General features: G+C 48.7%; 1 protein-coding gene across 1 annotated transcript in view; it reads left to right on the plus strand.

The window, feature by feature from the left end:
• The window catches only part of TUFT1 (tuftelin 1), a 62,686-nt gene extending 35,593 nt beyond the window's left edge, over positions 1-27,093 (plus strand). Inside the window, exons 3-12 of the mRNA XM_049765982.1 lie at positions 1,746-1,832; positions 2,608-2,694; positions 4,247-4,312; positions 10,821-10,934; positions 18,762-18,890; positions 19,626-19,720; positions 22,784-22,889; positions 23,924-24,007; positions 25,098-25,198; positions 26,819-27,093. Of these exons, the coding sequence (XP_049621939.1) occupies positions 1,746-1,832; positions 2,608-2,694; positions 4,247-4,312; positions 10,821-10,934; positions 18,762-18,890; positions 19,626-19,720; positions 22,784-22,889; positions 23,924-24,007; positions 25,098-25,198; positions 26,819-26,882 (933 nt within the window). The 3' untranslated portion in view covers positions 26,883-27,093. The remainder of the gene's footprint in view (positions 1-1,745; positions 1,833-2,607; positions 2,695-4,246; positions 4,313-10,820; positions 10,935-18,761; positions 18,891-19,625; positions 19,721-22,783; positions 22,890-23,923; positions 24,008-25,097; positions 25,199-26,818) is intronic.
• Positions 27,094-27,392: the final 299 nt, after the last annotated feature.

The raw sequence follows: 27,392 nt of genomic DNA on the forward strand, positions 1-27,392 counted from the left end.
CTGGGTGCTGAAGAGGATAAAGGGATGTGCATAGTATTCCTTCATCAACAAAAGTGCAAACCACAGTGTTAAAAAGAAGTGTGTGTGTGTTTGTGTCTGTGTGTGTGTGTGTGTGTGTGTGTGTGTGTGTGTGAGAGAGAGAGAGAGAGAGAGAGAGAGAGACAGAGAGAGAGAGAGAGAGAGACAGAGAGAGACAGAGACCTGGGGAAGGGGGGAAGGAAGGAAACTGGGACATTGGTGGCTGGAAATGTGTCTTGGTTTAGGGTGGTGTGCACTCTATGACAGTGAACCATTTTGTAACCACAGTGCTTAAATAATTAATTATATTTAAATATATATATTTATCATCAGATATCCCCCCCAAAAAATAGTGTGTATTTTTGGGCCGGAGTGATATATGGTCAGTAGGACATCTTGAATGTGGCCAACCCAGGTTCTAGCTCTGCTATCCTATATGATCCCTTGAGCACCTCCAGGAGTAATTCCTGAGCACAGAGCTAGGTATAACCCCTGAGTACTGCTAGGCATATTCTTTTTTGGGGGGTGGGAGGGCACACTCGTTGACGCTCAGGGATTACTCCTGGCTATGTGCTCAGAAATCACTCCTGTCTTGGGGGGACCATATGGAATGCCAGGGGGTAGAACCACGGTCCTTCCTAGACTAGTGCTTGCAAGGTAGACGCCTTACCTCTAGTGCCACTGCTCCAGTAGATATGTTCTTAAAAAACAACAACAACAACAAAACAAATAGAATGTTGTATCTTTTAGGGCTGAAGTGACTGTACATCAGGTAAGTAGGGTACTTGCCTTGGATGTGGCCAACCCAAGTTCAATCCCTGGCACCCCATATGGTCTTCTAAGACCCATGAAGAGTGATTCTCGAATGCAGAGGCAGGAGGAACCCCTGAGCATTGCCAAGTATAGCCTCCATCCCCAAAAAGACTTAAAAATAGTAAAATACTTAAAAATAGTCTTTTACCCTTAAACGTCTTAAAGACTAAAAAGACTTTAATAGCTTTAAAAGACTTATAAACCGTCTTTGTTTTGTTTTGTTTTTTGTTTTTGGGCCACACCCGGTGATGCTCAGGGGTTACTCCTGGCTATGCACTCAGAAATCGCTCCTGGCTTGGGGGACCAGATGGGATGCCGGGGATTGAACCTAGGTCCATCCTGGGTTAGCCATGTGCAAGGCAAACGCCTTATTGATCGTTCTATCCCCTGGAGTTTATATTTTTATTTATTAGTATAAGTGTATTTACTCTCTGACCTAAAAAAAATGAATGTCTGGAAATTGACCTTGATGGAATAAATGAGTTGAACTGGCAGAAATACTGACATATACGCATATATATATGTATATATATGTGGTATGTATGATTGCTCAGGATGGTGCTAGAAGGGCCATGTGGAGCTATGGCTTGAACCCAAGCCTCCTGCATGCAAAACTAGTGTTCAGAGTCTTTGAGCTAAGACCTTTACTCTCCCCACATACACAAGGTTTCCTGTAAGAATAGAATTCTTTCCTTGTTTGTTTGTTTTTTGGATCACACCTGCCAATGCTCAGGGTCTCTCCTAGCTCTGCACTCAGGAATTACTCAGAGAACCTTATGAGATTCTGGGGATTAAACCCGACCTCCCAATGCAACGCAAGCACCCTTCCTGCTATACTATGATTCTAACTCAATGAGGGGAAGTATTTTTCCCTCAAGTTTCTGAGCTGGCTGGCCCTGTCTTCCTTATTCCAGGTATACTTGAAAGGAAGATCTGGAGACAAGATGGTTCATGAAAAGAATATTGACCAACTGAAGAGCGAGGTCCAGTACATCCAGGAGGTGGGTATCTTTTTTCCTGGGGAAGTGATCTAAGATGGCTGGCACTTTGGGGGCCCTTTTCTTTGGTGCTTTCCAGTTTTCTTCTGCTCCTCTCACATGTCCCAACTTATGGGAGCCAGAGCAGGCAGTACAGCAGGTAGAATGTTTACATACCTTAAAAACCGAGGTCATTTCCCTGGCATTCCAAACGGAGCCCCTTCAGGAATAATCCCTGAGTGCAGAGCTAGGAGTAAGCTCTGACTACCATTGGGTGTGGCCCCCAAAACAAAAACAAAAAGCCCATTTTGTTTCCTCCTTTGCCAACTATTATTTCTGTTGCATCCATCAATCAGCCAACCCATTTATCTATGAATCAGCATGCCTATGCCTGGTGTGTGTTCCCAGCCAACTTTGCTTCCTCACTGGCCATTGGTCCTTGTTTCTCCTCGACACTTGTCATGTTGCATGTGTCACAGATTTCGAAATAAGAAAGACAGGGCCAGCCAGCTAAGAGCTGAGATGGAATCATGTGTCATATAGATTGTCCTATTGCACGTGTCAGAGATGGTCCCATGGTATGTGTGTCATTGCATCTTGATTGTCAGCTCCTCTGGAATGTTTCTTTTTGTTTGTTTGTTTGTTTGTTTTTTATGTCACTGGTATAAGTGGTACCAACCTAGGTTGCTGCCTTTCTCTTTTCTGGTGCTGAGCACAAAGCCAGATCCCAGAGCCCAGGGTGGGCACCAAGTGGGGCAAGGGGTGAGTTTGCATCTTTACACCTGCCATCTGTCCCCAGGCCCGGAACTGCCTACAGAAGCTTCGAGAAGACATCAGCAGTAAACTTGACCGAGGCCCAGGAGAATCACGTCGACAGGACATACAGGTATATTGGGTGCCTGTGGGCAGTTTCACTTAGCAGTCACCTAGTCAGCTCCAGGCTACGTGGGGCTCTCCAAGACCAGACACCTGTATTTCCACAGTCACCTTTGTGAGACACATGTTGCTTGCATATTGTACAGATCTTGAGTTTACAAAGTCCAGCCTCATAAAAAATTTGACATTAGGGCTAGTGCTATAGTGCAGGGGTAGGGCATTTGCCTTGCACGCAGCTGATCCAGGACGGACCTGATTTGACCCCCGGCATCCCATAAGGTCCCCCAAGCCAGGAGTGATTTCTGAGCGCATAGCCAGGAATAACCCTTCAGCGTCACTGGGTGTGGCCCCAAAACAAAAAAAAAAAATTGACATTAGTTTGGAGACAGAGTACCAGGGTTATGACACTTGCCTTGCACTCAGCCGGCCTTGGTTCCATCCATGGCACTCCATAGGGTGCCCTAAGCACCATTACTGGGTGTGGCCCCCAAATCCAAACTAAAATGAAACATTAAAATGTTGTTTTCTGGGGCCGGGCGGTGGCGCTAGAGGTAAGGTGCCTGCCTTGCCTGCGCTAGCCTAGGACGGACCGCGGTTCGATCCCCCGGCGTCCCATATGGTCCTCCCAAGCCAGGGGCGATTTCTGAGCGCATAGCCAGGAATAACCCCTGAGTGTCACTGGGTGTGGCCCAAAAACCAAAAAAAAAAAAAAAAAAAAAAAAAAAAAAATGTTGTTTTCTGGGGGCCGGAGAGATAGCACAGCGATAGGGCATTTGCCTTGCATGCAGAAGGACGGTGGTTCGATTCCCAGCATCCCCGATGGTCCCCCGAGCCTGCCAGGAGTGATTTCTGAGTGCAGAACCAGGAGTAACTCCTGGACACTGCCAGGTGTGGCCTAAAAACCAAAAATAAAATAAAATAAATGTTGTTTGCATGAAACTATCATTGGTAGGATTATAAATCATACGCACACACGTATATAATAAAAATGAAAATCGGTGGGGCCGGGCGGTGGCGCTGGAGGTAAGGTGCCTGCCTTACCTGCGCTAGCCTAGGAGACGGACCGCGGTTCGATCCCCCGGCGTCCCATATGGTCCCCCAAGCCAGGAGCGACTTCTGAGCGCATAGCCAGGAGTAACCCCTGAGCGTTACCGGGTGTGGCCCAAAAACCAAAAAAAAAAAAAAAAAAAAAAAATGAAAATCGGGAAAAAATAAAGTGGAAGAGAGAAATGGAAGCTTAGATGCCAGGAGATGGACGAAAGGGCAAAATAAAGGCAGGCCATTTGTCGCATGGGTACATATCTGTCAAGGACCCCAAGTCTCACCCCAAAATCCAGACCCCATCTCACAGAGGAGGAAGGAGCCCAAGTCTCACCCCAAAATCCAGACCCCATCTCACAGAAGTGGAAGGAGCGGCAACAGGGCTGCCTTTCTCTCAGTGTCTTCCTTCATCTAGGACTTACGATTTATCTCTCCTCTTTCTGTCTCTCTGAGCTGTGAATGGAGACTTGAATAATTGACTTGATAATGTTCTAACTGCGAATTTTGTTTCCTTTGAACAGGTGGTGTTAGGAAAGCCAAATGGCTTTAGTCCAAGTCCTGTGGCCGGGTACAGCAGCCTCCCTGAGGTAGGTAGCTGTGGTGACTCCCAGCTTAGCTAAAGGTCAGGGACCATCACCCCCACTTTGTTGAAACTCAGCACTAAAGTATGTTCACTTGCTGCAGCATCTCAAACAATGGAGTAGCACAGAAAGTGGACACAGTGGGCTGGGGAGATAGCACAGCGGTGGGACACTTGCCTTGCACGCAGCCGATCCAGGATGGATGGACGGTGGTTCAATTCCCGGCATTCCATATGGTCCCCCAAGCCTGCCAGGGGCGATGCAGAGCCAGGAGTGACCCCTTAGAACCCCTGAGTGGGGCCTAAAAACCAATAAACAAATAAAGTTAAAAACAAAAATAAAGTGGACATAGCTCTTTCCAGTTCTCCTTGGCAATATCCAGATCAGAGTGGGTAGGTTGTTTCTTTAAAAGAATCTTTTTCCATCCTCATGCCAATGGGGCTATCCCGGCAGTACACAGGGCTGACTCTTGGCTCTGCACTCTGAGATCAGACTTGATGGTGTTCGAGGAAACATATGGGATGTTGGGGATTGAACCCAGTTCAGCCGCATGCAAGGCAAGCACCCACCTTATATACTGTGGCTCAGGCCCTATCTTAGCTTATTTTATTTATTTATTTTTAATTTTGGGGCCATACCCGGTGACACTCAGGGTTACTCCTGGCTATGCGCTCAGAAATTGCTCCTGGCTTGGGGACCATATGGGACGCTGGGGGATCGAACCGTGGTCCATCCTGGGTCAGCCACATGCAAGGCAGACGCCCTCCTGTTGCACCATCGCTCCTGCCCCCATAGCTTTTTTAAAAAAATTTTGTATTTCCCTCCATGGCTATACATTCATCCTCCAGTTTAAGTTGAGGCATTGCTGAAAAAAAAGTCCATATTTTATTTATTCATTTATTGAGTGGAAAGGTTTAGGGTCTATGGTAGCAGTTTTTAAGGCCTATTCCTGATTCTGCACTCAGAATTCTGCAACTGGGGGCCGGAGAGATAGCATGGAGGTAAAGTGTTTGCCTTGCATGCAGAAGGTTGGTGGTTCGAATCCCGGCATCCCATATGGTCCCTCGAGCCTACCAGGAGTGATTTCTGAGCGTAGAGCCAGGAATAACCCCTGAGAGTTGTCGGGTGTGACCCAAAAACCAAAAAAAAAAAAAAAAAAAAAAAAAAAAAAAAAAAAAAAAAGAATTCTGCAACTGGTACCATAAAGGGTGCCAGAGATCAAGCCTGGGTTGTACTACTTAAAGCTCAGGCTTCCAGTTCATGCTTTAACGAAGTCACTTTTGTCATGGTACTTCTAATTAACTAATCATAGGCACAAGCTTATTGTAAAAAGTGTGTATTCAGAAGCACAAATAAGTCAGAGGGCTGGAAAAAGCTCAGTGCGTGGCAAGCAAAGGCCTGATCTGAACTCTGAGCATAAGTTGGGATGTCCCCTGAGCAATGAGCCAGAAGTGTCCTCTGAGCATCACCAGATGTGACCCCAAAAACAAAAGCAAACAAACAAAAATAACAACAAAAAACTCAACAAATTGGGGCCGAAGTGGCAGCACAGTGTGGCTCAAACCCTCCCAATGGTGCTTGCTCTGGACAAATATTGTTAAATATATTTTTTGGTTTTGTTTTTGGGCCACACCCAATGACGCTCAAGGATTCCTTCTTACCTCTTCAAGCCACTGCTCCGGCCTAAATATTTTCGAATTTTATAATGATTGTGTTTTTTTTTTTTTTACTTTTTGTTTTTGTTTGTTTGTTTGTTTTCTGGATCACATCCAGCAACGCTCAGGTGTTACTCCTGGCTCTACGCTTAGAAATCACTCTCGGGGGACCATCTGGGATACCGGGATTTGAACCACTGTCCTTCTGCATGCAAGGCAAATGCTCTACCTCCATGCTATCTCTCCGGTCCCTTTTCTTTTTTTTTTTTTGGTTTTTGGGCCACACCCGGTAACGCTCAGGGGTTACTCCTGGCTATGCGCTCAGAAGTCGCTCCTGGCTTGGGGGACCATATGGGACGCCGGGGGATCGAACCGCGGTCCGTCTCCTAGGCTAGCGCAGGTAAGGCAGGCACCTTACCTCCAGCGCCACCGCCCGGCCCCGCGGTCCCTTTTCTTTACTTTTTAATCTAACACCATGTCCTCAATACCAATACACATTGCTTAGTTTTTCTTGTGGGGTGCACAACTTGGGCCATCTTTGATGATATCCATAAATTGCTTATGGCCCTTTATTTGGGATCACTCCTAGTGGGGTTTGGGGAGCCGTGCAATTCTGGGAATCAAAGCCAGCAGTCCTGAAACAAAGTCTGTGTTGCAGCCACTTGAGTCTTTCTTGTTTCTGACACAATTTTCTTGTTTATTGGTCTGTTTGTTTGGTCACACCCAGTGGCGCTCAGGGGTTACTCTTGACTCTGGGCTCAGAAATTGCCCCTGGCAGGCTCGGGGGACCATATGGGATGCTGGGGATCGAACCCAGGTCTGTCCTGAATTGGCTGCGTGGAAGGCAAACACCCTACCGCTGTGTTATCTCTCCGGCCCTTGACACAATAGTTTGAAGGTTCTTGATTCTTTTTTTTTTTTTTTTTTTTTTTTTTTGGTTTTTGGGTCACACCTGGCAGCGATCAGGGGTTGCTCCTGGCTTTACGCTCAGACGTAGCTCCTGGCAGGCTCGGGGGACCATATGGGATGCTGGGATTTGAACCACCGACTTTCTGCATGCAAGGCAAACGCCTTACCTCCATGCTATCTCTCCGGCCCCGGTTTTGGGGCTCTTATAAAGTTTCAAAACTCCCTTTTCTCTTTCTGTTCATATGATATCCTGAAACTTTTCCAGATCATTAGAAAGTCTGAGGAGAGTTTGAAGTAAATTCTCATAGTTATGCTCTAGGCATGACTGGAGACACATCAGAGGACCAAGATGCTTTACATCCTAAAGCTGAGATTTGATTCTTGGCACCACAGGGTCCCCTCAACACTGTCAGGAACAACCAATCCCTGAGCACCACTGGAGGTGTAGACCATCAACACTTAAAACACACAGACAAATACACAATACAGATGCATATATTCCTACGCACGTATGTGTAGAATCACACACACACACACACACACACACACACACACACACACACACACACATGCTCTCAACACACACCCTACTCAAACACACGTACCTGGAGTCAAACTCCAGGAATCTTGGGTTGTTCTGGGCTGGCAACTTCAGTACAGGCACAGAGGGATTGGCTAGAGAACTGAATGGTTTGGAAATCTGCAGTGTTGTCGATTCTAACCTCTGGCAGTTTTATTTTTTTCTCCTCTGAATCATCATATTTGGCAAATGTGTTGTTGGCAACCAGTTAGCATGGCACATGGGATTATCAGTGCAGCCTCTTCTTGCAAAGACACCATCCAACACACACACACACACACACACACACACAAACACACACACACATTCTGACTTCTACATAGTCAGGATCCAGACAGTCCTACTACAACCCTGGGCTTCAACCTTCTCCTGGTACAAAGCTGGAAGGTGTCCCTCTTTTTTGTATGTGTGTTTTTTGGGTCACACCCAGCAGTGCTCAGGGGTACTCTTGGCTCTGGGCTCAGAAATTGCTCCTGGCGAGCTCAGGGGACCATATATGAATGCCTGGATTAGAACCATCATCCTTCTGCTTGCAAGGCAAACGCCCTACCTCCATGCTATCTCTCAGGTCTCCAAGGTGTCCCTCTTTCTCACCATGCAGAACAGACATCTAGGGAGCCGGGATCCATGATGTCTGGTGCTAGGTGGCAGAGATGGGGACGAGACCCTACATGCCAGCTCAGCCCTAAGTGTCAGCCCATGACCGGGCGTGTCAGGGAGACTCACAGGAACTTAATGAGACATCTTTTCCTGCCCCAATCAGATTGCTAGACTTGGTAATGCTTTAGTTCCTTAGGCTGCCCGTCCGTCCATCAGTTGGCATCCTTTCCATGCCAACCCTGGGCTAGAAGCCAAAGACACTCATGGCTGTGCCTTTGGTATATGCCCCCTAGGAGGGTGTGGTCCAGGGGGGAGTGAGGCTTCTGATGTCAGTGCAGAAAGGGGGCACCCACATGGAGATTGGGGATTGGTAGCTTCAGGTATGAAAGTCACTGCTTGAGGGGCCAGAGTGATAGCACAATGGGTGGAGCATTTGCTTTGCAAATGGTCAGCCCAAGTTTGATCCTTGTCATCCCATGGAGTCCCCCTGAGTCTGCCGGGAGTCATTTTTGAGTGCCACTGGGTGTAGTCAAAAACATAAACAAAAACAAAACAAAACAAAAAAAAAGAAAGGGCCTGAGAGATAGCACATGTGGTAGGGCGTTTGTCTTGCACGCAACCGATCCAGAATAGATGGTGGTTCAAATCCCAGCATCTCATATGGTCCCTCCATGCCTGCCAGGAGCGATTTCTGAGCACAGAGCCAGGAGTAACGCCTGAGTGCTGCTGGTGTGACCCCCCCAAACCAAAAAAACTTGTGTACCCTAAAAAATTGGACCTTTGATGTAAGTTGAGTTTTGTTGGGACTGAAGAGAGTGTGTTAATCCTAAAATGAAATATTTCCGATTGTGAAGTAGGAATTCTTTTATTTTTAGGTGGGGGGGTGGTTTTTTGGTCATATTTGGCAATCTTTAGGGCTTATTTCTTGCTCTGAGCTGAGGGATCATTTTTTTTTTTAATTATTTTTGGGTCACACCCGCTGGTGCTCAGGGGTTACATCTGGCTCTATGCTCAGAAATCGCTCCTGCAGGCTTGGGGGACCATATGGGATGCCGGGAATCGAATCTGGGTCTGTCCCAGGTAGGCTTCATGCAAGGCAAATGCCCTACTGTTGTACTATCATTACTCCAACTCTTCAGGGATCATTCTTTAGTTTAGTTTTGTTTTGGGTCACATCCAGCAGCGCTCAGGGGTTCCTCCTGACCTACACTCAGAAATTGCCCCTGGCAGGCTCGGGGGAACCACATGGGATGTCAGGATTCGAACCACCATCCTTCTGCATGCAAGGCAAATGCACTACCTCCATGCTATCTCTACGTTCCCCCCTCAGGGATCATTCTTTGTTTTGTTTTATTTGTTTGTTTTTTTGGTTTTTGGTTTTTGGGCCATACCCTGCAGCGCTCAGGGGTTACTCCTGGCTGTCTGCTCAGAAATAGCTCCTGGCAGGCAAGGGGGACCATATGGGACACCGGGATTTGAACCAACCACCTTTGGTCCTGGATCGGCTGTTTGCAAGGCAAACACTGCTGTGCTATCTCTCCAGGCCCTCAGGGATCATTCTTGACCAACTCAGGATCCTATGGGGTGCTGGGGACATAACCCAGGTCAGCTGCATGCAAGGCAAACACCTCCTCACTATATTATCTCTCTGGCCCTCATGAAGTAGAAATTCATTTGTGATGGTGTCGTTCTGTACAAGATGATCCAAACAAGTGTAGGGGCCTGGGAAGGTATTACTGGAGGTAAAGCTCTTCTTGCCTTGGACAACACAACTGATCCATGTTTGAACCCCAACATCCCTTATGGTTCCTGGAGCCTGCCAGGAGTAATTCCTGAGTGCAGAGCCAGGAGTAACCCCTGCACACAGCGGGTTTGGGCCCCAAACTAGAACAAAACCAAAAGCAAGAGTAAAGGCAGAGGGGGCCAGAGCAGTGGCGTAAGTGGTAGGGCATTTGTCTTGCATGTAATAACCTAGGACGGACTGAGGTTTGATCCCCCAGCATCCCATTTGGTCCCCCAAGCCAGGAGTGATTTCTGAGTGCACAGCCAGGAGTAACCCCTGAGCGTCACCGGGTATGGCCCCAAAACCAGAAAGAAAAGAAAGAAAGAAAGAAAGAAAGAAAGAAAGAAAGAAAGAAAGAAAGAAAGAAAGAAAGAAAGAAAGAAAGAGAAAGAGAGAAAAGAAAGAAAGAAAGAAAGAGAGAGAGAGAAAGAGAGAAAGAAAGAAAGAAAGAAAGAAAGAAAGAAAGAAAGAAAGAAAGAAAGAAAGAAAGAAAGAAAGAAAGGAAAGAAAGAAAGAAAGAAAGGGAGAAAGAGAGAAAGAGAAAGAGAGAAAGAGAGAAAGAAAGAGAGAGAGAAAGAAAGAGAGGAAGGAAGGAAGGAAAGAAAGAAAGAAAGAAAGAGAAAGAGAGAAAGAAAGAAAGAGAGAGAGAAAGAGAGAAAGAAAGAAAGAAAGGAAAGAAAGAAAGAAAGAAAGAGAGAAAGATAAAGAGAGAAAGAGAAAGAGAGAAAGAAAGAGAGAGAAAGAAAGAAAGAAAGAAAGAAGAAAGAAAGAAAGAAAGAAAGAAGGAAAGAAAGAAAGAAAGAGAAAGAGAGAAAGAAAGAAAGAAAGAAAGAAAGAAAGAAAGAAAGAAAGAAAGAAAGAAAGAAAGAAAGAAAGAAAGAAAGAAAGAAAGAAAGAAAGAAAGAAAGAAAAGAAAGAGGACAGAGGGGGTTGGATTGTAGCACCAAACATAAGGGCCTCATCATCCTCTCCCTGATCTGGCCCCAGGTGAATCCCTTTGCACACGAAGACGTTGAGAGCCTGAGGAAGAGCATGCAAGACCTGCTGGCCAAGTTTCAGGAGGCTGAGAGAAAGCATCAGTCAGACCGTGTGGCCTTTGAGGTAAGATTTGGATTTGGGGAGCAGGTGCCCCGGGGTAGGGCCGCAGGTGCCAGCCATGCCAGGGATTTTCTTGACAGAGACTCAAGTTTTTCTGGCTGAGCTACATCAGCTGGAAAGGCGAGACAATCCTCTGCTCCCGCCCTCGAGATTTGCAGCTTGTCTTCTCCCTGGTCTGACATCAGCCCCTGATTCTCTGTCCAATGAAAGCTCAGTTTTGGGGCTCAATTTTGAGCACAAAGGGTCGTTTTGGAAGTTGTTTCTGGAAAGTTGGCTCCTCAAGCTGCATTCTGCCTTGCACACGTGGTTTGCTTGCCTGTCTCTGTTTCTTGGCTTCTTTGTTCTCTCTGGAGAAGCCTGTAATCTCTTCTTGTTTTTCTTTTTTTAGGGGGCTACACCCAGTGATGCTCAGGGGTTACTCCTGACTCTGCGCTCAGAAATCACTCCTGGCTTGGGGAACCATATGGGACGCCAGGGGATCGAACTATGGTTCATCTTAGGCTAGTGCATGCAAGGCAAATGCCCTACTGCTTGAGCCATCCTCCAGCCCCATCATCTCACATCTTTCAGAGCAAGTTTCAGTCAAAAAAAAAAAAAATCAAAAAAACACAAACCACTGAAACCCAGCTGCAAACATGTTTGTAATCCTGGTGCTTAAATATAAATATATTATTTAATTTTAAAAATCCACTACTGGGGGCCCGGAGAGATAGCACAGTGGCGTTTGCCTTGCAAGCAGCCAATCCAGGACCTAAGGTGGTTGGTTCGAATCCCGGTGTCCCATATGGTCCCCTGTTCCTGCCAGGAGCTATTTCTGAGCAGACAGCCAGGAGTAACCCTTGAGCACCGCCGGGTGTGGCCCAAAAAACAAACAAACAAACAAAAAAAAAAAACAAAAAAAAATCCACTACTGGGGCTGGAGAGATAGCACAGCGGTAGAGCATTTGCCTTGCATGCAGTTGACCCAGGATGAACCCAGTTCGATTCCTGGCATCCCATATGGTCCCCCGAGCTTGCCAGGAGGGATTTCTGAGCACAGAGCCAGGAGTAACCCCTGAGCATTGCCGGGTGTGACCCCAAAAAAAAATCAATTAATAAATAAACTTCTTTAAAAAATTCACTATAGAGCCGAAGAGATAGCATGGAGGTAGGGTGTTTGCCTTGCATGCAGGATGGTGGTTTGAATCCCAGCTTCCCATATGGTTCCCTGAGCCTGCCAGGAGCGATTTCTGAGCATAGAGCCAGGAATAACCCCTGAGCGCTGCGCGTGTGACCCCAAAACAAACAAAAACAAAACCAAAACATCCACTATAGATACAGGCCACAAAACAAAACAAAATGTCATCCAGCCAGACAATAGTATAGTGGGTAGGGTGTAGAAATTTGCCATTATCTAGCAGGTTACTGCAGTAAGCTGCAAGTCTGTCTGCTGCTCGACTGCAAAGGCCCAAGGCTTCAAGGGCTGCAAGGCTGCACGCTGCAGAGGCCCAAGGTTCACAGAGGTCCAGGAGGCCTGACTGCCGAGTGGGGCCTGTGCCCATCCAGGGATGTCAACATATATCAACCACCTGCCCAGGACTGAGAGAGAGAGAGAGACAGAGACAGAGACAGAGAGACAGAGAGAGAGAGAGAAACCAAGTATAGGGGCAGGAGCAATGGCACAGCGGTAGAGTGTTTGCCTTGCATGGGGCTGACCCCGGAGGGACCTGGGCTCGATCCCTGGCGTCCCATGTGGTCCTCCAAGCCAGGAGCGATTTTTGAGCACAGAGCCAGGAGAAACCCCTGAGTGTCACCAGGTGTGACCCCCCCCCCCCAAAATGTATGTTATTTTATTCATTCCCTCTGGAGTCTGAGGCCTGCCATGTCCGCTGGGGGTTTCTGAAAGGGGAGGAGAGATAGATGGAAATTCGCTGCTGATGAAGTGTGCAAAGTTCCATTGTTGAAAAAGTGTGAGAAGCACCTGCTTTGCATACAGGATGCCCGGGTTCGAGCCTAGCACTGCACACCGTTCCCTGGGCACCAGTAGGAGTAGCCCCCAAGCAGCAAGCTGGGAGAAGCCATTGTGCACTGCCAGGTGTGACCCCCAAAGAAAAGCGTCACAGCCAGGGAGAGAGCTTAAAGAGCTGGGGTACATTCCCGTGTGCGAAACAACCAGGGTTTCATCTCTAGCACACAAGTTCTACCCACCTCACCCCAGCAGAGCTGGGACCCCAACACTTTAAGCTTAAGCAGCACCACACTACTGGCCCGAAGCATATGGCTGGAGTGGCACCCCTCCAAACAAACAAGAATTTTTTAAAGTATATGGTCATCCATGTTTCTTTTTTGTTTGTTTGTTTGTTTTGGGGGGTCACAGCCAGCAGTAATCAGGAGTTATTCCTGGCTCTACGCTCAGAAATCGCCCCTGGCAGGCACAGGGGACCCTATGGGATGCCGGGATTCAAGCCACCGTCCTTCTGCATGAAAGGCAAATGCCTTACCTCCCTGCTATCTCTCCGGCCCCGTCATCCATGTTTTCAAAAAAAGTTCTTTGAGGGCCGGAGCAATAACACAGCAGTAAGGTGTTTGCCTTGCATGCTGCCAACACCAAAAGAACCCCGGTTCGATTCTCGGCATCCCTGTGGTTCCCGAGCCTGCCAGGAGTAACCCTTGTACTTGAAGATGAATTTAACCCCAGGAAGCATCAATGTCAACTCATTGAAATAGCTCATGCAGTTCCAATGTTTGGTGTGCAGATTGAGTGAAGTAGATGTTGTGCGCGCATGTTTATGCTCACACAATTATGTCACACACAGACACTCAAACACACGCACTCGCATTCAAGCTCGCATACATTCATGCACACACCTACTGGCATGTTGTCTGTCAAAAACACACATCACACTGGACCAAGTACATTCATACATGCTTAGTCTCATATGTTCATACATTAACATTGCTTTTGTTTTGGGGCCACAGCTGGCATTGCTCAGGAGTTACTCCTGGCTCTGTGCTCAGAAATTACTTCTGGCAGGCTCAGGGACATATGGGATGCGGGGATCGAACCTGGGTCCATCCCGGGTCGGCCGAGTGCAAGGCAATCACTCTACCGCTGTGCTATCTCTCCGGCCCCACTAGTCTTGAATTTTGAACTCTGATCAGAAACTTTTTTTTTTGTAACGGGCCACACTTGGCTCTGGAATTAATCCTGGCTCTAGATTCAGGAATTACTCCTGGCAGGTTCAGGGGACTAGAGGGTATGCTGGGGATCTAACATGTTTTAGCCACATGCAAGCGCCCTGCCTGCTATACTCTCACTCTAAACCTGATCAGAAATATTCTGAGGGGCCGGAGAGATGGCATGGAAGTAGGGCATTTGCCTTGCAGGCAGAAGGTTGGTGGTTTAAATCCCGGCATCCCATATGGTCCCCCATTGAGCCTGCCAGGAGCGATTTCTTAGCATAGAGCCAGGAGGAACCCCTGAGCGCTGCCGGTGTGACCCCCCCCCCCCAAACAAAAAAGAAATATTCTGAGGGCCAGAGCAGTGGCGGAAGCGGTTGGACATTTGCCTCACACGTGCTAACCTAGGATGGACTAAGTGAGGTTCGATCCCCCAGCATATTTCCATGGTCCCCCCAAGCCAGGAGCGATTTCTTTTTTTTGTTTGTTTTGTTTTTGTTTGTTTTGGTCCACACCCATTTGATGCTCAGGGGTTACTCCTGGCTAAATGCTCAGAAATTGCCCCTGGCTTGGGGGGACCATATGGGACGCTGGGGGATCAAACAGGGGTCCTTCCTTGGCTAGTGCTTGCAAGGCAGACACCTTACCTCTAGTGCCACCTCGCCGGCCCCCCAGGAGCGATTTCTGAGTGCATATCCAGGAGTAACCCCTGAGCATCACTGGGTGTGGCCCCAAAAAAAAACCAAAAAAAAAGAGAAAGAGAAATATTCTGAGAGCTGTCAAAATAAATAAATAAACAAACAAATAAATAAACAAATAAAAGCTTTCTGAATCAATTAAGATTGAGGCCTGAGGGTCCAGAGAACATAGGGCATTTGCCTCACCTACAGTAGGGCCTATTCCTGGTACCCTGTCGGTCCCCTGAACAGCCCCAGGAGTGACCCCTAAGCATGGCAGGGTGTGGCCCCAAAACAAGATGAATGACTGAGGCCTGGGGCTGGAGAGACAGCCGAGAGGTTTAGAGGCTTCATCGCATGTGGCCACATATGGTTTCCCAGAGGGTTTGTCGTGCTCTGAAAGGTGTGGCCACAAAACCAAACCAGCCCGAGGCCTAGAGACTCTCACAGTCTGATCACACACCCACGGTTTCTTAGAAGAGGTTGCTCAGAACTCTGCGCCGCACTGCTGTGCTCTCCTCCTGTGATTAGAGCGAGTCGGCATTCCTCTTGTGATTAAAATATTCCTTTAGAAACCTCTGAGCGAGGGGCCGGAGCGGTGGCACAAGTGGTAGGACATTTGCCTTACATGCAGCTGACCCAGGACGGACCTGGGTTCGATTCCAGGCGTCCCATATGGTCCCCCGAGCCAGGAGCGATTTCTGAGTGCACAGCCAGGAGTAACCCCTGAGCATCACCAGGTGTGGCCCAAAAACCGAAAACAACAAAAAAAGAACTGGCTGAGCTCTAGGACATTTGTCCCAGCTGGCCAGAGAGTGACCTTCTTTTTCTTTTGTGCCTTTCTGGCGGGCTCTGTGGTCTGTTAGCTCTATGCTCTGAGCACATATCAGCCTGGCATAGCATCTATGTTCAGGTGCCTTTCAGGTCCTACCTGGGGGGTGTCCTCTTCCAGGTTAAGGTGGGAAGGTGCAACCCTTTCTCAGCTACCCCCCAAAACTCTCCTGTTTTTCTAGGCCTGGGATTCGCAAGGGCAAGACTGTAAGTCCCCATGAAAACGGTGCACCCGGGGCCGGGCGGTGGCGCTGGAGGTAAGGTGCCTGCCTTACCTGCGCTAGCCTAGGAGACGGACCGCGGTTCGATCCCCCGGCGTCCCATATGGTCCCCCAAGCCAGGAGCGACTTCTGAGCGCATAGCCAGGAGTAACCCCTGAGCGTTACCGGGTGTGGCCCAAAAACCAAAAAAAAAAAAAAAAGAAAACGGTGCACCCAGTTCTCGTTCTGCTAGCTGATGTCAGGAGGGGATTGGCAGGTGGGGAGTTGGCTGTGGACCGGGGCGGGGTGCAGCAAGCCCCCTCCCGCCACACCTTCTCCTCCCTGGTTCTGCCTTTGGGAGGAACTGGCCAAACTGGCTGCTGGAGATGTGTTTTCCCACAGTTGGGAGGCCTTCCAGAGGTTACCTGGCTGCTGTTTTAATGAGTATTAGGGATCAAGTAAAGCAATGGGGGGCACTGAAATGAACTAGTGAGGTCTGGCACTGTCTTGTTTTTGTTTTGTTTTGTTTTTGGGGGGTCACACTCTGCGATGCTCAGGGATTTCTCCTGCTCTGTATTCAGAAATCACTCCTGGCTCAGGGGACCATATGGGACACTGGGAATCAAGCCGGGGTCTTTCCTGTATTGGCTGCATGCAAGGCAAAGGCCTTACCGGTGTGCTATAGCTTTGGCTCCCTGGCATTGGCACTATCATTCATTGATGGTGGAATTTGACTGGGTTGCTAAATTGAGCAGAAACTCCTGTTGCTAATTTTTTTGGGGTGCATACCCCCCAAAAGTGGCACTTAGGGTTTACTCCTGGCTCTCCACTCAGGAATCACTCCATGGTGGGGGGCTCAGGAGATCAAATCCGGGCATCCCATATGATCCCCCAGCCTATTAGGAATGATTTCTGAGCGTAGAGCCAGGAGTAACCCCTGAGCGCTGCCAGGTGTGACACAAAACAAAACAAAACAAAACAAAAAAAACCTTTATTTATATATTGATTGGCTGTTGGGCCACACCCAGCGGTGCTCTGGGGTTCCTCCTGACTCTGCACTCAGAAATCGACCCTGGCAGGCTGGGGGACCACATGGGATGCTGGGAATTGAACTGAATCCCTCCAGGGTCGGGCCCCATGCCAGGCAAATGCCCTACTGCTGTGCTATCTCTCTGGCCCCATGGCCTATATTCTATCTCTGGCATCCTATATGGTTCCCCAAGCCCACCAGGACTGATCCTTGAGCACTGAGCCAAGTGTAAGAGCCCTGAGTGCTGCCAGGTGTAGTACAAATAATAGTAAAAAGAAAATTGGGGAGGGGCCGGCGAGATAGCATGGAGGTAAGGCATTTGCCTTGCATGCAGAAGGTCGGTGGTTCGAATCCCGGCATCCCATATGGTCCTCCGAGTCTGTCAGGAGTGATTTCTGAGCGTAGAGCCAGGAGGAACCCCTGAGCGCTGCTGGGTGTGACCTAAAAAACAAAAAAAGAAAAAGAAAAGAAAAGTGGGGCTATGTGGCTGTTTTGAACCACAAAGAGAGGCCCCTTGCCCTAACCCAAAAGCTTCACCAGGGGTCTCAACTGAGACTCACAAAATAATTGGCAAAGTCTTTGTGGGAGGACAGGAGGCAAGTTTTCACTTCCCTCTTTTTATTCTAAAATTCTGCTTCTGGCTGGGGAGGCAGCTCTGTGGGAGAGGGCATGCTGTGTGTACAGGAGGTCCTGAATTTAAACCCTGGGCTGCAGATGATAACAGCAGGGCCCGGTATATGCCTTAGGCTGGGGTACATACTTTGCATACCAGAACCGTGGGTTCCATCCTCCTCCCTGGGGCCTCAATGCATCTGGGAGAAAGCCCTTTCACACACCAGGTGTCCCCAAGCAAACACAATTATTACTGTAAGATCACCTCGTACACACGCCTTATCTCCAAGCCCAGGTGAATGCGTCTGAATCAAGGTCACACAAGAAATAATCTAAACCAGGCTGAGGGTGAAATGCTTGTAGTCTGGCAGACTTCTATCCAGTATGGAGCGCCTACTGCCTGCACGAATTGCCATTTGATTGAGTATAAATACCACCCCAAGATGGGGCAGCTACCCTGAGCCTGTCCCGCCCAGGTTTATAAGTAAGACAATCTTTGTTTTGGGTGAAACCAAGTTGTAAACAAAGAGGTACAAAGAAACCAGGAATGGGCCAAAGAGATAGTATGGAGGTAGGGCGTTTGCCTTGCATACAGAAGGACGGTGGTTCGAATCCCAGCATCCCATATGGTCCCCCGAGCCTGCCAGGAGTGACCCCTGAGCACTGCCAGGTGTGATCCCAAAACAAAACAAAAAAGAAACCAGGGATGAACTTGGTTTTAGGTAAAATAAGGTGTAACCCAACATATTACTATTAATATGATTTTGCTTCTTTCTTCCAAATGGATTCATTTCCTCCAGTCTTTGGTGGTCCTTCCTTATCAATGCTGGCCACAGGTGAAGTGAGAAAGAAGTGGGGACTCTGGGGGTCAGAGAGATAGCACAGCAGTAGGGTTTTTGCCTTGCACGCAGCCAACCCAGGATGGATGGTGGTTCGAATCCCAGCATCCCATATGGTCTCCCAAACCAGGAGTTATTTCTGAGCACAGAACCAGGAGTAACCCCTGAGCGCTGCTGGGTTTGCCTCCCCACCAAAAATAGTGGGACACTAAAGGGAGGACTTGGAGGTGCCCTCCTAGAATGATTTGTGTTTGGATCAATAGGAAAAACTACCATTTTGGGTCAAACTCTGGTAGGAATGGCCAAGATTGGTGATATGAAAATTAGTGTTTCTGGGTTCCACTGTCTCTGGATTGGCTACCTGTGAGCTGGAAGTCTTTGTCCGCACTTCCCTGGTCCCCACAATAACCTCCCTTCCTCCCTTTACTCTCTCCCTGGCGTTTGTCCCCCTTCCCAACGCATTCCCACATCCTGTGTCCTAGGTCACGCTAAGCCGCTACCAGAGGGAAGCAGAGCAGAGTCACTCGGCCCTTCGGCGTGCAGAAGCCAGAGCGGAGCAGAAGGAGGCGGCTGTGGGGGAGCTTCAGGGGCGACTTCTGGACATGGAGACGGTAATGGGGGTCAATACAGGGAGGAGCCCAGAGACTGACCACCAAAGTGGCCGCTGATGCTCTCCTCCCACAAGAAATCTGGAGAAGCATGCTGTCTCTGTGCGTCTCTCTGTGTTTATTTCTTTATTTCTTTATTTATTTTTTTGGTTTTGGGGTCACACCCGGTGGTGCTCAGGAGTTATTCCTGGCAGGCTCGGGGGACCATATGGGATGCCAAGATTTGAACCACTGTCCATCCTGGGTTGGCTGAGTGCAAGGCAAACACCCTACCGCTGTGCTAGCCCTCTGGTCCCCTGTTTATGTCTGTATGTGTTTGTATATCTCTGTGTCGGTGTGTCTGTGTCTTTGTGTGTGTGTGTGTCTCTGGTATGTGTGTCTCTGAGTCTCTATCTCAGTGTTTCTTTGTGCCTGTTTTTATTCATTGTTCGTGTGTGTGTGTGTGTGTGTGTGTGTGTGTGTGTGTGTGTGTCTTTGAGCCTGTCTTTTCTGCCTTGTCTGAGGTTTGGGGAGCAGTTCTTTAGCCTGTTACTCAGGGCAGAGCCATTGCTTGCAGGAGTCCCTTGGGGTGCCTGGGAGAGGCTGGAAGGGGTGTGTGTGCCGTGGGCAGGAAGGGGGCATCCCATCAAACCTTCTCAGCTCCTCTCTTTGGCTGCCATCCCAGCCCCAGCTCCTGTCTCACCCAGACACAGAAATTCTTGCCTCCTAATCAGACTTCTTCTCCTCCGGCCTGCCCAGGAGCACCAAACCTTACTGGTGAGACTGAGGGAAAAGGAGACGGCCCTGGAGGAACTCCGGAGCAAGAATGCCGACTGCCAGGTGGAACAGGAAAAGTAAGCGGCCCTGTGAAGTTTGGGGTGCAGGGAGGAAGGGAGGGAGAGAGGGTGCCAGAACATCTCCCAGGGGGGCCAGGGCTGGGTGGAGGCCTCGGCTGAGGTCACACCTTCCAGCTCTGACTCATTGTACTGCTGGAAGCTGCCCTGCCCTGGGAGATGGTTGGTTGAGAGCCAGCCCTTTTCACAGGACATTTTCCACACGTCACCTCTAGCAGAGGCACCGAGGCTTGAAGTCTCGTCCCACGAAGGTTGGAGAAGCCATTATTCCACGTCATTGTGGTGGGTGTAAAAGTGCCCAGAGCACACACCGATCTCCCACAGAGCCAAGCTGACCGCACTGCTCGTGGGCGCCATCAGATCACCCCAGAGTTCTGCTGAGTTGCAAGACGAGAGCTTTCCTAGGCCAGCTCAGCTCCCTGTCATTCCCGCAGCTCATCCTGACAGACAGCGACAGTGGGACAAACCCCTGGGGCTCTGGATTCTTCCCACCCCCAACTCTCGTTTATCTCGGGGTGCCAGGGACACCTACAGGACAAGCAGTGCCCCATTTGGGGCTTCCACAAGTTGGAAAAGTTTATTGTTGTTGTTGTTGTTGCTCTTTTGTTTTTTTGGCCTTTGTTTTGGTGGTTTTCAGAGGTTACTCTTGGGGCCAGAGAAATAGCATGGAGGTAAGGTGTTTGCCTTGCATGCAGAAGGCCGGTGGTTCGAATCCCGGCATCCCATATAGTCCTTGAGCCTGCCAGGAGCAATTTCTGAGCGTAGAGCCAGGAGTAACCCTTGAGTGCTGCCGGGTGTGACCCAAAAACCAAAAATAATAATAATAAAAAAAAAAAACCAACAAAAAAAAACAAAAAAAAACCAAACAGAGGTTACTCTCAGCACAGTGCTCAGAAAGCACTTCTGGCCATGCTGGGGCTTGAATATGGGCCTCCCTCTCGCATGCAAAGTCTATGCTTCCGTAGAGTGTCTTTTTGGCCTAAGATTTTTGAAGTTCTTTTTTTTTGGGGGGGGGTGTTGGTTTTTGGGCCACACCCTGTGACGCTCAGGGCTTACTCCTGGCTCTGCTTTCAGAAATCGCTCCTGGCTTGGGGAATTCTATAGGATGCCAGGGATCAAACCTAGGTTAGCCACGTGCAAGGCAAACGTCCTACCAATGTGCCACCACTCAGCTCCAGATTTTTGAAATTCTTTATGCCATTGACAATGAATAAACCAGGTTACAGGAATGAATATGGAACTCAAATCCCTGGGACCAGATAGGATCCCCTGATCCCCACCCAGAAGGATCTCTGAGCACAGGGCTGAAGTGACTGCTGGATACAAACCTCTATCCCCACCAAAAAAGGGTCTTAAATGGTGAATCAAAATAGCATCTGTTGGGCCACAGAGATAGCACAGCAGGAATGCATTTGCTTGGCAAGCAGCGATCCAGGATGGATGGTGGTTCGAATCCCAGCATCCCATATGGTCCCCTGTGCCGGCCAGGAGCAATTCCTGAGCACAGAGCCAGAGTAACCCCTAAGTGCAGCCGGGTGTGACCCAAAAACCAAAAAAAAAAAAAACCAAAAAACAAAGTTAACATGTGTTTGAGACCTTTGATGTCCATGATATAAGTTTAAATCTTCTTTCTTTCTTCAGTAAGGGTCTCTCCTTCTGACTCCTAGTATGACGGTTCGCTGCTGAGGCCATTAGTGCTTAAGAGCTGACAGGACCATACTGAGTGGTACAGGGGTGGTGTGCTGAGTGCTTATGTGGGAGTGATAGTTCTGTTCCCTAAGTTGAACCTTTAAAGTGAATTAGACATTGCCTATGAAGGAACTGCTTTTTTTTTTCTTTGTTCTTTTTGGTTTTGGGGCTACACCTGGTGATGCTCAGGGGTTACTCAGAAATCACTCCTGGTTCAGGGTACCATATGGGATGCTGGGAATCGAACCCAGGTCCGTCCAGGGCAGCCATGTGCAAGGCAAACATCCTACTGCTGCTCTATTGCTCCAGCCCTTATGAAGGACCTTCTAAGAAATTTTAGGACAGGTCCCGGAGAGATAGCATGGAGGTAGAGCGTTTGCCTTACATGCAGAAGGATGGTTGTTTGAATCCCGACATCCCATATGGTCCCCTGAGCCTGCCAGAGCGATTTCTGAGCTTAGAGCCAGGAGAAACCCCTTAGCACTGCCGGGTGTGACCCGAAAACAAAACAAAACAAAACAAATGGGGCCGGAGAGATAGCACAGCGGTGTTTGCCTTGCAAGCAGCCGATCCAGGACCTAAGGTGGTTGGTTAGAATCCTGGCGTCACATATGGTCCCCTATGCCTGCCAGGAGCTATTTCTTTTTTTTTTTTTTTTTTGGTTTTTGGGCCACATCCAGCGGTGCTCAGGGGTTACTCCTGGCTGTCTGCTCAGAAAGGGGACCATATGGGACACGGGGATTCGAACCAACCACCTTTGGTCCTGGATCGGCTGCTTGCAAGGCAAACGCCACTGTGCTATCTCTCTGGGCCCGCCAGGAACTATTTCTGAGCAGATAGCCAGGAGTAACCCCTGAGGACTGCCAGGTATGGCCCCAAAACAAAACAAAAACAAACAAACAAACAAACAAAAATTAGAAATTCTAGGACAGACAGGATTCTAATTTTGTTTTGTTTTGTTTTTGGTCCACACCCGGCTGTGCGCAGGGGTTACTCCTGGCTGTCTGCTCAGAACTAGCTCCTGGCAGGCACGGGGGACCATATGGGACACCGGGATTCGAACCAACCACCTTTGGTCCTGGATCGGCTGAGAACTATCTTGACAATGGTAGTGAATGAGAGAAATAAAATGCCTGTCTCAAATACAGGCCGGGGATGGGAGAGGAGGGAAATGGGGGGCATTGGTGGGAAGGTTGCACTGATGAAGGGGATGTTCTGTTGATGGAAACCCAACTACAATCATGTTTGTAATCAAAGTGCTTAAATAAAAATAATATAACAAAATAAATAAAATAAAAGCATAAAAAGAAAGTTCTAAGACTGCATGACAGGACCCAGAAGTTTCTCTTGCTGAGTGTCTGTCCTTGCCTGTAGGGCCGCTGTCCTGGAGAAGGAGGTGGCAGGACTGAGAGAGAAAATCCATCACCTGGATGACATGCTCAAAAGTCAGCAGCGCAAAGTCCGGCAAATGATAGAGCAGGTATGCAGGGGGGAGCCCCGACCCCAGCAGAACTGCGCTGAGTTGCGCCCCAACTTCTGCTAAGTATGTCTCCTCTTTTTCCCAGGCCCTTGTTTTATCTTCCTCAATGTGTTATAAGCATGGAGATTGGATGGCTGAGGACTTGCTTTTCTTCCATCACTGCTAGTTACTTGTTATTGTTGTTGTTTGTGTTTGTGTTTGTTGTTGGTTGTCACCTCAGCAGTGCTTGGAGCACCCTAATGTGGTGCTGAAATGGGACCTGGTTCTCTTGCATGCAAAAGTCTAAGGTCCCAGGCTATTTCTCCAGACTCTTGCTCTACCATTAAGTCTTCTGTGTTCTTTCCAATGGGAAAAGAAGGGAAAGGTCGACTTTAGACTTGGAAAACAAGGACTTAAATCACAATAAAGGCATTTCTCTGTATCTCGAGGAGAGGTTTTCTGCCTTCTCTGAGCAGAGGTTTAGAATGGCAGGTGCTTGGGCTGGAGAGATAGCATGGAGGTAAGGCTTTTGCCTTTCATACAGAAGGACGGTGGTTCGAATCCTGGCATCCCGTATGGTCCCCCGAGCCTGCCAGGAGCAATTCTGAGTGTAGAGCCAGGAGGAACCCCTGAGCGCTGCTGGGTGGGACCCAAAAACCAAAAAAGAACTCTAAGGTAGCTCAGGGTGATAGTACAGCATAGTTTGCCTTGCTTACAGACAACTGGGTTCGATCCCAAGCATTACCTGTGATCTCCGAAACCCCACTAGGAGTTGTCTCTGAGTACAGAGGCAAGAGTAATCCCTGAGCACTGCAGGATGTGGCCAGAAACAAAAATAAAAGAGTTCTGGGCCAGAGCAATAGCACAGCAGGGAGGACGTTTTGCCTTGCATATGGCAGACCTGAGTTTGATCTCTGGCATCCCATATGGCATATGGTCCCCCGAGCCCACCAGTAGTGGTTTCTGGGTGCAGAGCCTAGAGTAAACCCTGAGTGCTGCCTGATGTCCTCCTCCCCTCCAAAAAAAGAGTTCCAATGTCTTCCCCATATTTGCAGCTCCAGAATTCAAAAGCAGTGATCCAGTCCAAGGATAGCACCATCCAAGAGCTCAAGGAGAAGATCGCGTATCTGGAAGCAGAGGTATGTGGGCCAGGGGACCCAGTTGATCTTGAGGTGCCTGTTGGTGCCAGCCACACTTCACTGAGTAAATTTTGCCACGAACCTCAGAGTGTTGCTGAGTGTTTCTGCTCGCAGAAATTAGTGCCGGCCTAGTACCAAGGTTTATGCTGATTCAAAGGGGTGATTTGAGGTGCTGACAGAAAGCCAGAAGAAGAGATCACAGCTTCTTCAGCTGTTTTATACTCATGGCCCCTTTCTACCACCTCAAAATTTTGTGCACAACCCTAGGAAGACAAAAGAGGAATATATGGGGTGTCAGAGAGATTGTGCAGCGGTAGGGTGTTTGCCTTGCACGCAGCAGATCCAGGACAGACGGTGGCTCAAATCCCGACATCCCATATGGTCCCTTAAGCCTACCAGGAGCAATTTCTGAGTGCAGAGCCAGGAGTAGCCCTTGAGCACTGCTGGGTGTTACCAAAAAAAAATCAAAGACAGACAGACAGACAGACAGACAGACAGACAGACAGACAGACAGACAGACAGACAGACAGACAGATAGATAGATAGATAGATAGATAGATAGATAGATAGATAGATAGATAGATAGATAGATAGATAGAAAAGCAAACACAAAGTTGGGGTCTGGAGTGATAGTACAACAGGGAGGGCATTGCCTTGGCCAACCCGAATTCGATCCCTGGCATCCCATCTAGTCCCTTCAGCACTACCAGGAGTGATTGATCCCTGATGCAGAGTCATAAGTAATGCCTAAGCACCACCGAGTGGCCTAAAAACAAAAAAATAAATGAAAACAAACCTTGCAGAACGCTTGAATAGCAGGTCAGCTAAGATAGGTGACTAGACACAGGATGTCGATTCTAATGGCTGCACAGAAATGGTCGGGCTCTGCAAACAGGGTGAAGGAGGTGGCCCACTGAAAAATGACTGCAACCCAAATACAATCATGTATGTAATTAAGTTGGCTAAATAATAAAAATATATATATTAAAAAAAAAGAAAAATGACTCTGACACTGTGACACCATGGGGGAGCCCAGTGAGCTCATCAAATGTGCCCCAAGACCGCTGCCAACCTCCTTTCTGTGTTCCAGAACCTAGAAATGCATGACCGCATCGAGCACCTGATAGAGAAACAAGTCAGCCATGGCAACTTCAGCACGCAAACACGAGCCAAGACAGAGAACCTGGGAAGGTGAGTCTTCAAGGACAGGGCTGTGGGACAGCTGCTTTGTTATTTTTTGTTTTTGTTTCTGTTTTGTTTTTTTGGGTCACACCCGGCAGCGCTCAGAGGTTCCTTCTGCCTCTATGCTCAGAAATCGTCCCTGGGCCCGGAGAGAGCATAGCGGCGTTTGCCTTGCAAGCAGCCAATCCAGGACCAAAGGTGGTTGGTTCGAATCCCGGTGTCCCATATGGTCCCCCGTGCTTGCCAGGAGCTATTTCTGAGCAGACAGCCAGAAGTAACCCCTGAGCACCGCCGGGTGTGACCCAAAAAACAAAAACAAAAACAAAAAAAAAAAAAAAAGAAATTGTCCCTGGCAGGCTTGGGGGACCATATGGGATGTCAGGAATTGAACCCAGGTCTGTCCTGGGTCTGCCGCATGCAAGGCAAATGCTCTACCGCTGCGCTATCTCTCCAGCCCCTCACCCAACTCATGTTGTCACTAGCTTGGAGTCAAGTCCTAAGGAGCCTAAGAGTTTATGAATCTCGGGGCCGGAGAGATAGCATGGAGGTAAGGCATTTGCCTTTCATGCAGTAGGTCATTGGTTCAAATCCCGGCGTCCCATATGGTCCCCCATGCCTGCCAGGAGCAATTTCTGAGCATGGAGCCAGGAGTAACCCCTGAGCACTGCCGGGTGTGACCCAAAAACCACAAAAAAAAAAAAAAGAGTTTATGAATCTCTCAAATTATGGGTGTGTGTGTATTTCTGGAAGAGATGTTCATTTATTAATTTTATTTATTTTTCTTGGGGGGGGAGATTGAGTTATACCTGGCGGCACTCAGAGGTTACTCCTGGCTCTGTGCTCAAAAGTTGCTCCTGCGATTTCTGAGCATAGAGCCAGGAGTAAACCATGAGCGCTGCCGGGTGTGACCCAAAAACCAAAAAAAAAAAAGAAGTTGCTCCTGGCAGGTTTGGGGGACCATATGGGATGCCAGGAATCGAACCGGGGTTCATTTGGGGTTGGCACGTACAAGGCAAAAGCCTTGTGCTATTGCTTCGGCCCCTAATTTTATTTATTCTTTTGGTCTGGGGAGTCACACTTGTGATGCTCAGGGCTTATCCCTGGTGATTAGGGGACCATATGGGATGCTGCAGACCGAACCCTACTTGTGCAAGACAATGAATGCCTTACCCCTTTACTATCACTCTTACCCCTATTTATTTCCAAGTCAATCACCAAAACAAAACTTTAGGAATCCTAGCTCCCCCTTCTCCTGTTTAACAGATTCCACTTCTTCATCTTTTTTTTTTTTTTTTTTTTTGGTCTTTGGTTTTTTTTTTGGGGGGGGGGGCCACACCTGGTGGCACTCAGGGATTGCTCCTGTTTCTGCTCTCAGAAATCACTCCTGGCAGGGCTCAGAGGGCCATATAGGATGCCGGGGGTCGAACCCGGGTCTGTCCTGGGTTGACCACATGCAGGGCAAACACCCTACCACTGTACTATCCCTACGGCCCCTTCTTCATCTTTTCCAAGCAGGTCCCCCCAACTCCAGTCCAAAGCCTTTGCAGCTGAGTTCAGCAATGCAGATGGGGTGAGAGGCTGTGTTGGGGATGTCACCTCAACTCTCAGAGTTTCCTCTTTTGTTTCCAGCGTGAGGATCTCGAAGCCCCCTGGCCCGAAGCCCTTGCCGTTGATCAGGGTGGTGGAAACCTGAGCCTGAGGATGTCCACGCCTGTGCCATTGGCTGCTACTTGGGGCTGCAGAGAAGCCACCGCCCTCGACCAGTCGCCCGGACTTTCTCTTCTTGACCTGAAACAGCTGTATATACGTGTCCAGCTGTTTCCAGATTCTTTTCCACTGTGGCTGGGCACAGGGAAGACCCCTAGCCTCTCTGAAACCCCAGCCTTGAGAAGCCACCTGCCTGCAAGGTCTGGACCATTCTTTACCCCTGTAGCACCTCCAAATTTTCTCTTACAGTCTCTCTGCCATTGCAGGGTGCAACTTGGGCACCCCAGAGGCCAAAGCCTGTGTTCAGAAGTGGGACCTCTGGTGGATCAGACATCCAGTGTGACCGGACACTCAAACACAAACACAAACAGCTCAGTGCCAAGCTGTGGTCTCTTTTCCTACTTGTTTCCATCCACCCTCTCGGCCATCACTTGCAGCCACTCCTGACCTGGATTTTCTGCATCCAAACAATGGGGCCACCTGTTGTGACTTGGTC

This window comes from Suncus etruscus, chromosome 19 (assembly GCF_024139225.1).
Source record: "Suncus etruscus isolate mSunEtr1 chromosome 19, mSunEtr1.pri.cur, whole genome shotgun sequence".
NCBI lineage: Eukaryota > Metazoa > Chordata > Mammalia > Eulipotyphla > Soricidae > Suncus > Suncus etruscus.